The 14,155-nt window shown below is 37.7% G+C and overlaps 1 protein-coding gene across 1 annotated transcript in view; it reads left to right on the top strand.

Annotated features, from left to right (window-relative positions):
* The window catches only part of RTKN2 (rhotekin 2), an 81,163-nt gene that overhangs the window by 36,391 nt on the left and 30,617 nt on the right, over positions 1-14,155 (top strand). The window contains exon 7 of the mRNA XM_006147079.3: positions 5,311-5,405. Within this exon, the coding sequence (XP_006147141.1) occupies positions 5,311-5,405 (95 nt within the window). The remainder of the gene's footprint in view (positions 1-5,310; positions 5,406-14,155) is intronic.

The raw sequence follows: 14,155 nt of genomic DNA, 5'->3' as shown, positions 1-14,155 counted from the left end.
GACTCCCCGTTTTATGCTGAATTAACTTTTTTTTTTTTTTTTTTAGAATTTTTTGCTATAGGGCGCATGCACCCACCAGAAAGGCAGACAGAGACAGAGAGACAGAAAGCGAGAAATCACCCCCCATGGGGGGATGGCCACGCCGCAGTCCCTTCTCCTTCATTCTCCTCTCAGGATCTTGGGCACGCACGCACACGCACCCGGCGTGAGTTTAAGCCACCGGGTCCGAGGCTCAGACTATGGTCGACTATATGGGAGTCCAGCGACATAGCCATTACGCTAACTGCTGGTCCCAACACACACTTGAGTCAACTTTGAGAAAGTGTCAGACATCTTTCTGACCACCTCACCACTGCTACCCTATTTCAGGCCTGCATCGGCTCTTGTCTGACAGTAGCTTCCTAGTCGATGTCTCTGTTTCCACTCTTGGTCCCCATGGTCTGTTCTTCACACAGCAGCCAGAGAGCTCATTACTGAGAAGGCAAGTCAGACCATTGTTCACACCTCTGCTCAGAACCCGCCATTTGCTTCATATCTCACTCCTTATAAAATCCAATATCCTTATCCTGCCTTGCGAGGACGTGAGTACAGTATCTGCCCCTTTGTACCTTTTGGACATTCATATCACTCTCTGTCTCCCTCCCTGCACTCCAGCCATACTAGTCTGTTTGTTTTTTTTCTTTTTCAGACATACGTAACATGTGCTCACCTTGCCCTTTCTACTTACTGTCTTCTGCCTGAAATGCACCTTCTTCTCAAGGCTCGTTTCTTTCACTCAAGTCTTTACTCAAATGTTAAATTTACCTACGGGTCTTCCTGTGCTTTGCCCATCTGAAATAACATTTCATTACCTTAATCCTCTTACCATGCTTTACTTAACCTTACGGACTCAATGTAATTAAGATGTATTTATCTGTTTCTCTGCCTTCTAAGAGAGGACTTTCTCTCCCTATTTCTGTTAATTATTGTAGCCTCAACCCCTAAAATGGTGCCTGGCGAATGCAGGAAACTCCACTTATTGTCAATAATCTTTTCCTGAAAATAGCAGATTCTGCGCTAAAACACTATTTCTCATTATTTTATGTAGGAAAAATTATAATGCATTATCAGTTTAGAACTCTAGTTTTCTAAAATGTAGGTTCATAAAATTTATATATTAATGACAATCATGGTGGAATAATGTGTAACATATTATACCGTTATCACTAAACAACTAATGTGATTGTAGATAGGCAGTTTTCATGTGTAGTAATATTTGCTCTTGAATTTTTTTTTTTTTTGAGAGGTTTTTGCTGTAGGGCGCATGCGCATGTGCTTGCCAGAAAGACAGAGACAGAGATAGGAAGCGAGAAATCACCCCCCAGGGGAGATGGCCATGCCGCAATCCCTTCTCCTTCATTCTCCTCTTGGGATCTTGGGCACGCATGCGCACACGCCCGGTGTGAGTTTAAGCCACTGGGTCTGGGACTCAAACCGGGGTTCAGCGACCATAGCCATTATGCTAACTGCTGGTCCTGATTTTTTTTTATTTTTTAATAATTGCCGTAGGGCACATACAGTCAGCAGAGAGAAAAACAGAGAGCTAGAGAGAGGGAGAAGCACCCCCGACAGGGCGTGCTCATGCCATAATCCCTTTTCCTCCATTTCTTCATCCTATCAAGATTTGGGTCAAGCTTCCAAGGCTGAGATTCAAATCACTGTCAGCCACATGATTCCTACTCCATTTAACACCTACGCTACAGGGCCAACCTTGTCTTTTTGTTTGATTTCTTTTATTGCCAAAGAGTCATTTGTATGTGACAGAGAGGGGGACTCTCACCCACCCTAACAAATCCTGGTCATGCCACAGCCCTTTTCCCTCTTGTTCTGCATCTTGTCTGGATCCTGGGCACATGTGTGCATGTACCCAGGTGTGAATCCACTGGTCCCTGGACTTGAGCCTTGATGGGTCACATGGGACCTGGCTACCTCTTTGTGTAGCTCCTAACTAGTGCACAGTGGGACTGGCCCTGCTCTTCCATTAGTTGCTGTCCTCAATTACTTTGATTCTTTGTCCACATTTTTTCTTTTTTTTTTAATTACTTTTTAAATTTTAATTTTATTTATTTATTCACATATTCTTAATGTGACAGAGAAAGACACAGAGAGAGATAGAGAGAGAGAGAGGGAAACTGAGAAAGCAAGCCACCAGGTCTGGGACTCGAACCGTGGTCGGCCATGTGGGAGTGTCCAGCACCTTAGCCACCATGCCACCTGCTGGTCCCTGTCCATAGTTTTTCTTGACACTTCCTCAATTTTTTGAGGACTCATTGTGTAAATAAACAGCAAAAATACAACTCATTATGAAAGGTACTGTAGACATTTACTCAGGGTAAGTGAATAAGAGCAGAGAGCGGCCCCACTTAACTCTGAGGCTGATGCCTCTCTTATCTCTAGCAACAGTGGAGATCTGTTGACACTTAATGAACTTTTCTAAAAGTACATCTGGAGTCTGTTGTTATACCAGTTTTATTTAGAATGTAACTTGATATTTTACTGATGCATTATTTTGTTAAAAATATTACATTGAAATTTGGAGACAGAAACATAAATTTTCCTATATAAACTTTTGACCAAACTTACTAGGTATTGGGAGAAAGAGCTCTGATGTATCATAGTTGTATATTCAAAATCAAGAGGCATTCTCCAAGGGAGTAAAAATTTATGGGCTATATCTTTATTTGTTGAAGAAGTCCATGTGTACATTGCATGCTTACTAAGAGTATGCATATTTTTCTTTGTAATAGAGATTTCATTAGATTTAGTTAGAGGTAGAAGAGGTTTATGAAACATACCACCTGGCACAATTAATAAAAACTCTTGTGAAATATCATTTTCTTCTTTAAAATTTGTCTGTGTCTGGTTTTTTTTTTTCACTCTTTGATGTTTTGAGTTTTGAGATTTTACTGTTTTTGAAAATAAAACCAAGAAAAGTCATGAAATAAGATTACTAGCAAAGAAGATACAGTTGTTATTGAGCAAAAATTCACTGTTTATCACCACAAAGTGCCAAGATAGGATATCTATCACTAGAATTTCTAGGTATTTTGGCAAGAGTGCTATTTTAATGGAAGTAGCATAGAGGGAACTATAATAAAAGGAAAAAAGATAGATTTGGTATTGCAGGCCTGCTTTCCCACACTGAAGATAGAGCCCCTAATCTTTGAAGTAGATAACCAGAAGAAGGAGATCTCTTCTGTCAAAGATAAACACAGCTGGATGGACATATACTGATCAGTAACTTTCTGTTGCAATAGGAAGAAGAGACCAGCCTGAACTGCGCTCAACTTTAATTTGCGTAGTGGTGACTGGACATTTTAAAGGGAGACTGAGGCAAGAGGGAAGGGATGAGCCAGGGCCCATCAGGGAAGTGGAAAGTTTGAAAGGTAGGGTGAGGGCGCTTGTCCAGGAGCGACCATCTGAGCTTGCTAACACGTACTTAGGGAAGTTGGGCTGCTGGCCTTTCCACGGACTAGGAGACTACCTTCAGACTTGGCTGGAACAAGCAGAAAATGTTTTCAGCAGCCTTGCATTTTCTCAAGCTAGCACCTTAGGAAGGGGCTGGGCACATCCCAGGGGTGCAACCTTGAACTGGTAGGAACCATGTTAAGGGTTTCTTCAAGTCTTTATAGGCCAAGGTTGAGCCTAGTCAGGAAGAGGCTCCAGGGAGCCCAGTGAGAATATGGTAAAGGGGGAGAACCTTTGTCATTTCCTACCCAAGAAAATGACTGTGAATCAGATCCTATCACTCCCCTTCTTTTCAACTCTCCATGATGTCCCAGTAGTCTTAGCATTGAATCCAGTCTTCTGCAGCTCACAAAGCCTAATCCCACCTGTATTCCCAACCTTATGTCACGCCCTGTATCCTGCAGGGCTTCCTCAGAAACCTCCCCAAATTTCTCAACCTGTCATAATTCCTCAGTCTCCTCATCTCTTGCTTCTTTCTTAGAAATATTTGCTTATAACTTGCATCTGCTGGTATTCAGTTTATTTGTCTGCTGCTTCTTGTCCCACTTGCCTATACCACAGTATAATGCTGGATCTCGTTTACCATTGAAAGCCCATCACCTAGTAGGGCTAGGCACATTGTAGGTGCTACTGAAGGAATGGAGATTCTTCAGAGAAATGTTTGTGTGAGTTAAAGCAAATAATTGCAGACTTGATTGACAAGATATAAAGAAAAAACATACTAAGTTGTTTAGTAACTTGCATCGACTAAATCTGTCACGTACCTAAATTTTAAAAAATTTTGTGGAATATATATATAACAAAATTACCATTATAATGATTTCTGAATGTATAGTTCAGAGGCATTATGTACATTTATTTAGTTGTGTAACCATCACCACCACTAATTCCCAGAACTTCGTCTCCCCAAACTGAAAGTCTATCCTCATTAAATACCAGTTTCCATCCCTCTTCCCTCAGTCCCCCCTGAAAACCATTCTGCTTTCCCTCTCTATGAATTTGTCTACCTAGAGTCAAATTTTAAGTGAAATTATGCAGTATTCGTCCTTTCATGATTGCCTTATTTCACTTGGCATAATGTCTTTAAGATTCAACCATGTTTTTTTCCTGTACACACACACACACACACACACACACACACACACACCACATTTTGTCTGTTCATTTTCCCTTAGATGAACCCCTTGAGTTCTTTACTTTTGTCTGTTGATAATAATGATGCTGTGAATGTGGGCATGTAGATATCTACGCAAGTGTCTTTTTTCATTTTGGGGGTGGTAGAATTGCTGGATCATGTGGAAAAGTTATTAAGTTTTTGAGGAACTAAATTCTGCCTTCCATAGCTGCTGCACCATTTTATATTCTCCTTAGCAGTGTACAAAGGTTTCAGTTTCTCCACATCCTAGCCAACACTAGTTATTTTCTGTTTCTTTTATTTTTAGGAATTTTTTTGGGGGGGGTATTTTTACTAATAACCATCCTAATGAGTGTAAACTGTTGGGTCATCAGAAAACTCATGACATATTTTTCTATGGTTTTCTATGCAAAAGTGCATCATGATTTTTCCAAAGACCCACTAGTTTCTCACTATAGTTTGGATTTGTATTTCCCGGATGACTGGTGATATTGAGCATCTTTTCATGTTTTTATTGGACATTTGTGTATCATACAGAAATGTCTATTCATTGTCTTTTGCCATTTTTAAATCAGGTTGTTTATTATATTGTTGAGCATCTACATATTTTTTATGTACTAGGAAAGCATATGTGAATACTTAAAGCATGTCTTCTTTCTTACTATTAGTGGTGCCAAGTATAATTTGCTAGCTCATACTACTCTAACCTTGGAAAGTGTTGAGGATAGCTTCAAGACCCATAATCTGTCTGTAAGTGGAAATGGTAAGTACATTATATATTTTACTTATTACCCATATTGTGTCTATATGTATGTGGTGACAGTGATAATTTCTGACTTATTATGGCCCCCCAGAGTGGATATTGGCTTAAATAATGTAGGCATGAAATCTACTCTGGTGGCACAGTGGGTAGCAACCTGAACTGAAGTTCTGAAAGCCCCTTGGCTGACCGCAGGCTCAGATACCTGGTCTAGTTGGCTTGAAAACATGCTGGGCACAGAGGAATACCTAGGATTAGATGAGGGTTAGATGAAGGGGATTGTAGCATGGTGAGACCCTGTTAAGCCTGCTTCTCCTCCTGTCTTTTTCTCTCTTTATCATGAGTAAAATAAATGTGTTTTTAAAAATAAATAATGTAAACATGTGTGATTGTAAGGTTTGCCAAACGTTTATTTTTCTCTCTTTATACTGAAATTTGCTTGTGAGGCTAAGAGCAGAAAGGTTTTGAGTATTGAATCTTTATCTTTGACTTGAAATTGATGACTTCACCACTCTTTTAGCTATAAATCAAAGTTCTCTCCAATGTTTATATTTAGAACTGAGGAAATCAACATTTTTGTTGGTAGAATGGGGAGGATATAAGAGAAGGTAGGACTAAATTAACCATATCCTTTTTCTTTCTGAATGATAGTGGTAGATGTAGTTTATCCAAAGAAAATACATAGCAAGGTGAAGAAGGGGATTAGGTGAATGGGAAGGTTTGTAAAACTTGGCATGAGCACTCTTCAGTACTTATATTATGTTACCTGTGAAGAAAAATGTACAGTAGCAGGACCAGCAGGTAGCGTGGAGGTTAAGATACTTGGACTCCCACATGGCAGATTGTGGTTCGAGTCCTGGACCCATTGGCTTGGACCAATGGTACAGGTATAGGTGTACCAGGTACAGGTGTGCCCATGCCCAAAATTCTAAGAGGAGAATGGAGGAAAAGGGATTGCAGCAAGACCATCCTCTCTAGGGGTAAGTTCTCACTTTCCGTCTCCCTGTTTCTCTGTCTTACTAGTCAGTGCTCATGCCCCATAACAAGAAAAAAAGAAAAAAAAAAGAGGAGGAAAATGCACAGTAGTGTTGGTAAGGTAGTTTGGAAATGTAATTTGGATTATTTACTTTAGGATATTTTCTGAAGTAAAGATATAAAATTATGTGACAAATGTACTGTCTCATGCTTGTTATTATAAAGATTAGTGGTCCTGTATTAACATGATTGATGATAACAGTAATTTTGGTTTACAATTTAAAATTACATTAAAAATAGAGAAATGCTTATTAAATGCAAATATACAGCGTAACAAATAATTATGAGATGTGTATCTGCACAACCACCCTCACATCAAGAGATAAAACATTGCCAACACTGCCTTCCTTCCATTACCGTGGTACAATCATATCCCAGCATTTGTGTCATTGCTTCTTTGCTTTTCCTTATAGTTTTACCACCTCTGTGTGCTTCTCTAAATAATATAATATAGTATTGCCTGGTTTGAACTTTGTGTAGATGGAATTATACTATATCTTCTTCGAAATTTGTTCATTGTTCAGTATGCATTTCATTACTTACGGTAATGATATCACTGTTTATCTCTTACGCGGATTCAGTTACATTTTATAGGATTCTTCAGCTTTTATGTTCCTCAAGTCAGTTTCAATAAGTTCTATTTTTATAGCTATATAGCCGTCTGATCTAATATTTGAGGATTATAACCATTAACTTCTCCATAATATCCTTACATTGAATTTCTGCAGCATCGCTAGCCTTGCAATTCACTTCCCTTTCTGTTTCTGATCATGGTTATTTGTATCTTCTCTGTTTTTCTATTCTGATTCTTGTAATAGGTTTGTCAGTTTTATCATTTACTAGTATGTTCTATGTATGCTTATTATGTGTTAGGAATGAAGATCATAGTCTAAGATATTCTATATAACTGCAGGAGGTATGATAAAACCTCATACTGTGGTCGTAGATTTTTCTAGTACTCATAGTTACGTAATTTTTACTCTATCTAGCTTGAGCATTTGTTATTTAGTGCACACAATTTTTTAAAATAATATTTGTCAGAGGGTATATACATGCATCAGCGATACACAGAGAGACAAAGAGAGGGAGGGAAAAGGCACGTCCTAATGGCACATGGTCATGCCACAATTCCTCCTTCTCCATTTCTCTATCCTTTTGGTATTTTTGCCACACATGCACATGTGCCCACCATGTTTTCTAGCCACTGGGTCCAGGATTTGAATCTCAAAGTCAGCCATGTGGAATTTGACTCCCTTAACCACTAGTCCACGAGGCTGACACTTGCACCCAATTTTTTTTTTAAGATGAATTTTTTGTTATAGAGCATGTAGAGTCACCAGAGAGAAGGAGATAGAAAGGCAATAAGCAAGATATCAGCTCCCTGGTGAGGAGGGAGGGGTGATGACCACTCCTCAATCCCTTTTCCTCCAATCTCTCAGGATTTGGGGCATGCATGCACACGCCCTTGGCATGAGTTTTAAGCTGCCAGATTCAGGACTTGAATCATGATCAACCACATGGGAGTCCACCAATGTAACCATCTGCTGGTCCCCATGCACACAGTTTTAAATTGTGCATTTTGTTTTGTCCTTTTACCTCAAACTGTGCTTATTTTTATGTTAAGACATACTTCTTCTAGAAGTATTGTGTTGGATTTTAACTTTTATCTAATTTGGTAATCTTTAATGAAGCTTTTAGTCTTTTTGTATTTAGTATTAAATAGCTATATAGTTGTATTTACATCAATCACGATATCTTGTGTTTTCTGTTTGTCCAACTTATTCCATGGTTCTTTTTTTTTTTCTTTTTAAGGATTTATTACTTTCTTCATTTCAGTTTTCCTTGTTCTAATTAACATTATACATTCTTTTTCTCATCTTTTAGTTGTTACCCCTAAAATTTTTATTAATCATATTAAAGTCAAAGATTGAAAGATAGTTATCTTTTTCTCACATAATGCAGGGACTTTAGAACAGTTAAACTCCACTTCCTTGCTTTGTTATGTATTATAATTTTATGGTTTTTTTTTAATTTTGCAAAACATTTTATGTATTTTAATTTTTATTTATATTTACCTATATATAAATCTGTGTACATCTTGTATCTTGTACCTTGCTTTCTTGCTTCAGGGATTATTTTTCTTCTGCTTGAAATATAATCCTGACAATTTCTTTTAGTTTGTTTTGCTGATGTCAAACTTATTTCCTTTTGTTTGAAGATGTTTTTAGCTCTTTTTAAAAATGATCTTTTAAGGCTTTTGCCATAAGGTGTGTGTGTTTACCTGGGAAAAGGGGATGGAAAGAGAGAGAGAGAGGGAGACATCCCCAGGGGATGGCCATATGGCAATCTTTTCTTCTCTATTTTCCTCCCAAGATTTGAGGAATGCATCCACACGTACCTGGCTGCATGGTCTGGTACTTGAACTGCAGTTGGCCATGTAGAAGTTCAGTGCCCTAACTACCACACCACATATGGCCCTTATTTTGCTTTCTTTTTGTAATTTTTTTTTATAAGATTCAGAGTGTGGCACCTTTCTTTTTGAATATTAAAGATATGGTTACTATTCTCTGGCTTCTGTTATTAGTTGTTAAGAATCGTTTGTCAGTATGTCCTCTGTAAAGGTAATTTTTCTTTTCCTTTGACTTTGATTTTCTGATCTTTCACTGATATCTTTAGGTATAGGACTTATTTTTATTTATGTTGCTTGGGACTCTTCAAACTTCTTGAAATTGTTGATTGATGTGTTTCATCATTTTGGATGATGACAAAATCTCACTCCCTATTCAGAAAGCCTCCATTTCATTTTCTTCCTTTTCTTTTTATAGCATGCATATTGAGCCTATGTTAGTTTTTCTCATTTTATCCTCTAAGTTTCTTGCCTTTTATGATGTATTTTTTAGCTTTTTGTCTGTCTTTGGTGTCTTTCTGAATATTTTTTTGACCTCTCTCCCACTTCTTTTATATTCTCTGCCACTCTGTCTGATCTGCTATTAACCTATATATCAGCTTCTTCATTTCAGTTATTTTTTCTCAGCTTTAGTAGTTCTATTTGACTTTTTCAAATCTGCTGCCTCACTGTCTATGCCCTGAATACATTGTTAATATTACCTTCTATGTTTTGTTTTCTCTTTTAGAGAGAGATTTTTACTATAGGGTGCATGCACTCACTGGAGAGACAGAGAGACAAAAAGTAAGAAATCACCCCTCAGTGGGGATGGCCATACCACAGTCCCTTCTCCTCCAGTCTCTTCTTGGAGTTTTGGGCACACACACACATGAGCCTGGCATGAGTTTCAAGCTGCCGGTCCAGGATTCAAGCTGCTGTCAGCTACGTGGGAGTCCAGCTTCGTAACCATTATGTCATCTGCTGGTTCCTATTTTCTATGTTTTTAATAAAAGAGTAAGGATAGTTGTTTTATAGTCTGTGTCTAATAATTCATATATCTAAAGTCTTTCTAGGTCTGTTTTTTGTTTTGTTTAACTGGTTCTCATGCTGTCTTGATTCTTTGCATGTCTGGTTATCTTCGTGGGCTTGTCACTCTAATTGGACTTACACACGTAAGAATAAACTGATGCTCAGTATTTGTTTGCTTACGACAAGCACCTGCTTGAGCTTCTCCAAGGACCATGCCCGAGTTTCTCTGGACCCCTCCCAACACTGTCTCCACCCTCAGGCAATGGGAAACCCCCAGGGTCGGGCTTTTCACCCTTACACTGTTGACAATCCCTTTAGGAATTAGCTTGGTATCTAGAGATTCACCATTTAAACTACTTATATTGTGCAGTCCCAGGACCGATTTTTCTTCTGCTTCCTTCACCTTGCAAGATTATTAAATCATAAATTCAGATGTGCTGGAGTTGGTAAGTGCTTTCAACACAAACATAGCTTCTGTGCTCACTGAACTTGTTGGTTCTCATTTATCCTCAGGTTTGTCCTGATAATTTCCTCTGGTCTCATTACCATTTTGTTGCTTTGGGACAGTCTTTTAAAATATATTTTATTTAGCATCTTTAGCAGTTTTCAGTGAGAAGACTGATCTGAACAGTCGAGCCTGACATCATCTGAAAACAAATATGTAACAGTATTTACGTTAGCGACTTTACTAGATAATCTTGCAAATAGTTGTTGTTACCCCATCTGTATTAGTCCTCTAGAATGATTAATATTAACACCATCTATTAAGTGTCTGTAATGTGTCAGAAACGTTCCTAAACACGTTTAAAGCAGTTTTTACTCTCCGATTCTGTGAGATGTCGCTGTAAGGAAGCATTGAAGTGATTAATAGTTGGGACTCTGCAGCTGTCAGTCTGGGGCTCACATTCTAGTTCTTCCACTGGCTAGCCCAGTGACCCCGACAAGTTCCTCATTTTATTAATGTTTACAATTTCCACATGAATAAAATACAGCTTAGAGAAATAAGTAACATGGTAAAGCATGTCGCTAGCATGTGGTCAAGTCAGACTTCAAACATTTCAGGACAGGCTCTGATCTTTCTGCTGTGCTTTGCTGCCAGGCTTGACTACTTTTAAAGTGCCCAAAGACCAAAACCTTAACAATAGCAAAGATAGTGAAATTGTTGAAAGGCTACATTCTTTCAACCAGATCAGCTCAAAAGTATTGCAAAAGAATAAAATTCCCAAAGGGAGCATTAAGTTTTATAGTGATTCCTTAGTTGCCTTTAGTGTTTGGTAAGATATAGCTAGATGTTCCTTTAGCAAAATACTCACCGACAATCAGCACAGAAGCTGCGTAGAATGAAATTAGACCACTGATGCTGGTGTGTGTAGGTTCCACAGAACAAATTTTTCTTTTTTAAGAGATTTTTGCTATAGGACGTATGTTGTCACCAGAGAGACAGACAGAAAGTGAGAAATCACCCCCCTGGGGGGATGGCCATGTCGCAATCCCTTCTCCTCCATTCTCCCGTTGGGATTTTGGGCACACACGCACACGTGCCTGATGTGAGTTTTTAAACTGCCAGGTCCAGGACTCTAACCATGGTTGACCATGTAGGAGTCCAGTGATGTAGCCATTACACCATCTGTTGCTCCCAATTTTTTTTTTAAAGGTTTTTGTCTTATGGCACCTGCACTCGCCAGAGCAAGCAAGAGAGACAAAGACACAGTGAGGGGAAAAGTGAGAAATCACCCACCAGGGAGGATGGCCACACCATAATCCCTTCTCCTCCATTCTCTGGGGTCTTGGACACACATGAACACCCCCTGCCTGTGTTTCAAGCCACTGAGTCCAGGACTCAAAACCCTGCGTGAGTTTCAAGCCACTGAGTCCAGGACTCAAACTGTGGTCGACCATTTGGGAATCCAGTGACCTAATCACTATGCCAGGTGCTGGCCCTCCACAGAACAAATTTTACGAACCACCTAACTGTGCACCTAACTGTTTATGTGTTCCTGGAAGTATATGTAAAATAAAATATTACAAATCAGTTATATTTTGAAAAAGAAGCTTATTATAATTTTTTCTTTCGAATAGAAGATGTCATCTTCTAACTTATTTATATAAATCTCTATATTAATATAATGGATTTTCCTAAATTATGTCACTATCTAACAAATATTGTAAAATCAGGAGGCAATACAAGAATTTTTAAAATTGCACATTGATTGTATTGTTCTCGTTAATTTAAGGAAACAGCCCCAGTGGTATCTTAAAGTTTATATTTGTCATCAAGAAATCTTGATACTTTTTGTAGGATAATGAAACCACATGTGTTGACTCACATGAAACTGAGATGTTATCTGGCTTCTTTCTCCTGCCGATGTTATGCTTTTGTTCTTTTCATCCTTTTTAAACTCTTTTTATTCTCCGTTCGAAACTGGGGATGAATGAGATAAAACCTTTAAGTAATAAAGTTAAACTGCTCTTTCATTTCCTGTTTCATTTCATCTTGTCTCGTACTTCCCTTCGTTAGGAAAGGAGAATTAAATGTTTTGATTAATGAGTTGCACAGGGACTGAGTAGCAGCATTGAGAAACAGGGTGTGGTTTGGGGCGTGAGACTACCCCGCATATGAAATCATGAAGAGCACGTATTGTGTGCCAGACACAGTGACAGATTATATACACGAGATCTTACTTGGGGTTTTCATAACAATCCCCCTACATAAGATAGGTGGCATTTTTTAAAATGAGAAATTGACACTCTGCTAAGTGAAGTGACCAGCTTTAGATGCCATATTTCTTATCAGAAGTGCAGAAAAACTGTGACTGTATATTTTATTCCACCCTGGCCCTGAGCTGTGAAGAAACCTAGGGTAGAAGTAACAGGTGATTCCTGGTATGTGAGAAGGGGACTGTGGAGCTAGGAATTTTGCATTCAATATCCCTTTCCAGGGACTGCAGTGAGGAAGGAATTATTTTTCTTGGCATGCCATGAAATCTGAGCTTATTTTACCAGAGAAACTCTGCATTGTTACATGTGGTATTTATGTCTCAGGTACATATATGGTCGGAAAAAAATTTTTGGACTGGTCCGAGGATGTATTTATCATTTATGATTCCATTTCTTTAGGCAGTGCATTCTAACTTTTAAAACAGCTAACTTACAGATCTTTAAAACATTAGCCATTCATAAATCTGCAGTTGCCTATATAAAGAAGTTTGCTTTCAAACTTTAAATTTATAAATCACAAAGTCGATTTTAGATGTATTACTCAGATGCATAAATATTATAGAATATTTATTTCATTTCCTGCCTTATAGGAAAGGTAGTTCTCATTTATATACTTTTGTTTGCATTTTGAAATCATTGCATATATTGTGTTTATGGATTTATCTCTCCCAGGTAATGCCTTTATTTCTAGAAAATAGCAGCTTTAACAAAATATTAGTAAGATTTTAATAGTCTCAAAAAATTCATTGTGTGTTATTCCATAGTAGAATGTTGGGTAGTAAGTCTTTATGAACATTTTTGTTTCATTGTGTACTCTTCATTTGGGCTGGTCTTTTCTTTTTTTTTCTTTTTCTTTTTCTTTTTTTCTCCATCAACTGATGTGACTTTCTTGCACCTATTATAATAATACCTACATTATTATTATTATTATTATTTTTTGCCAGAGTTACTGAAGTTTTTAGGTATATGATAGTTACAGCCAATGGCCATTTATTTTATAGGTACTACCAACAGGGATGAAGTGAAAACTTTAAAAATAATTTTTGTGTGAGCCAATGTAAACTAAGAGCCACATGTTGGCTTTTTATTTATACCCTCATGCACAGAAAACAAAATAGTCAATGCTTTGCCAATATTCAGATATGAAGGCTATATACCTTCCTGCATAGTTCATTAAAGGAGTATCTTAATATTTTTGGAAAAAAACTGTTTAAAGCAATCTCAAACTTATAGAAAAGTTGAAAGTTGAGTGTCCAGATCTTTTTCTCTTCAAAAATATACACGAGCAAGTTGCTCATATGTTTTATTACCCTCAAATAAATCACATGTATTTTCTACTATCAGGAAGGTCATTCAGCTACATCACAACTATCCAACTCAGTGAATGAATATTAAAACATTACTACTGTCTAATCCTCAGACTCTAAGTGTCACTTATTGTTCCAATAATGATCTTTTTTTCTAAGAACTTATCTATCTATCTATCTATTTATTCATTTATTTATTTATTTATTTATTTATTTATTTATTTATTTATTTATTTATTATTTGTTTAATTTGACCAAAGAGAAGCAGAGAGAGAAAG

This window comes from Tupaia chinensis, unplaced genomic scaffold (assembly GCF_000334495.1).
Source record: "Tupaia chinensis unplaced genomic scaffold, TupChi_1.0 Scaffold000199_1, whole genome shotgun sequence".
Taxonomy (NCBI): Eukaryota; Metazoa; Chordata; class Mammalia; order Scandentia; family Tupaiidae; genus Tupaia; species Tupaia belangeri.
Note: the sequence above shows the minus strand (reverse complement) of the source record. Positions and strands in the feature narration are given on the sequence as shown.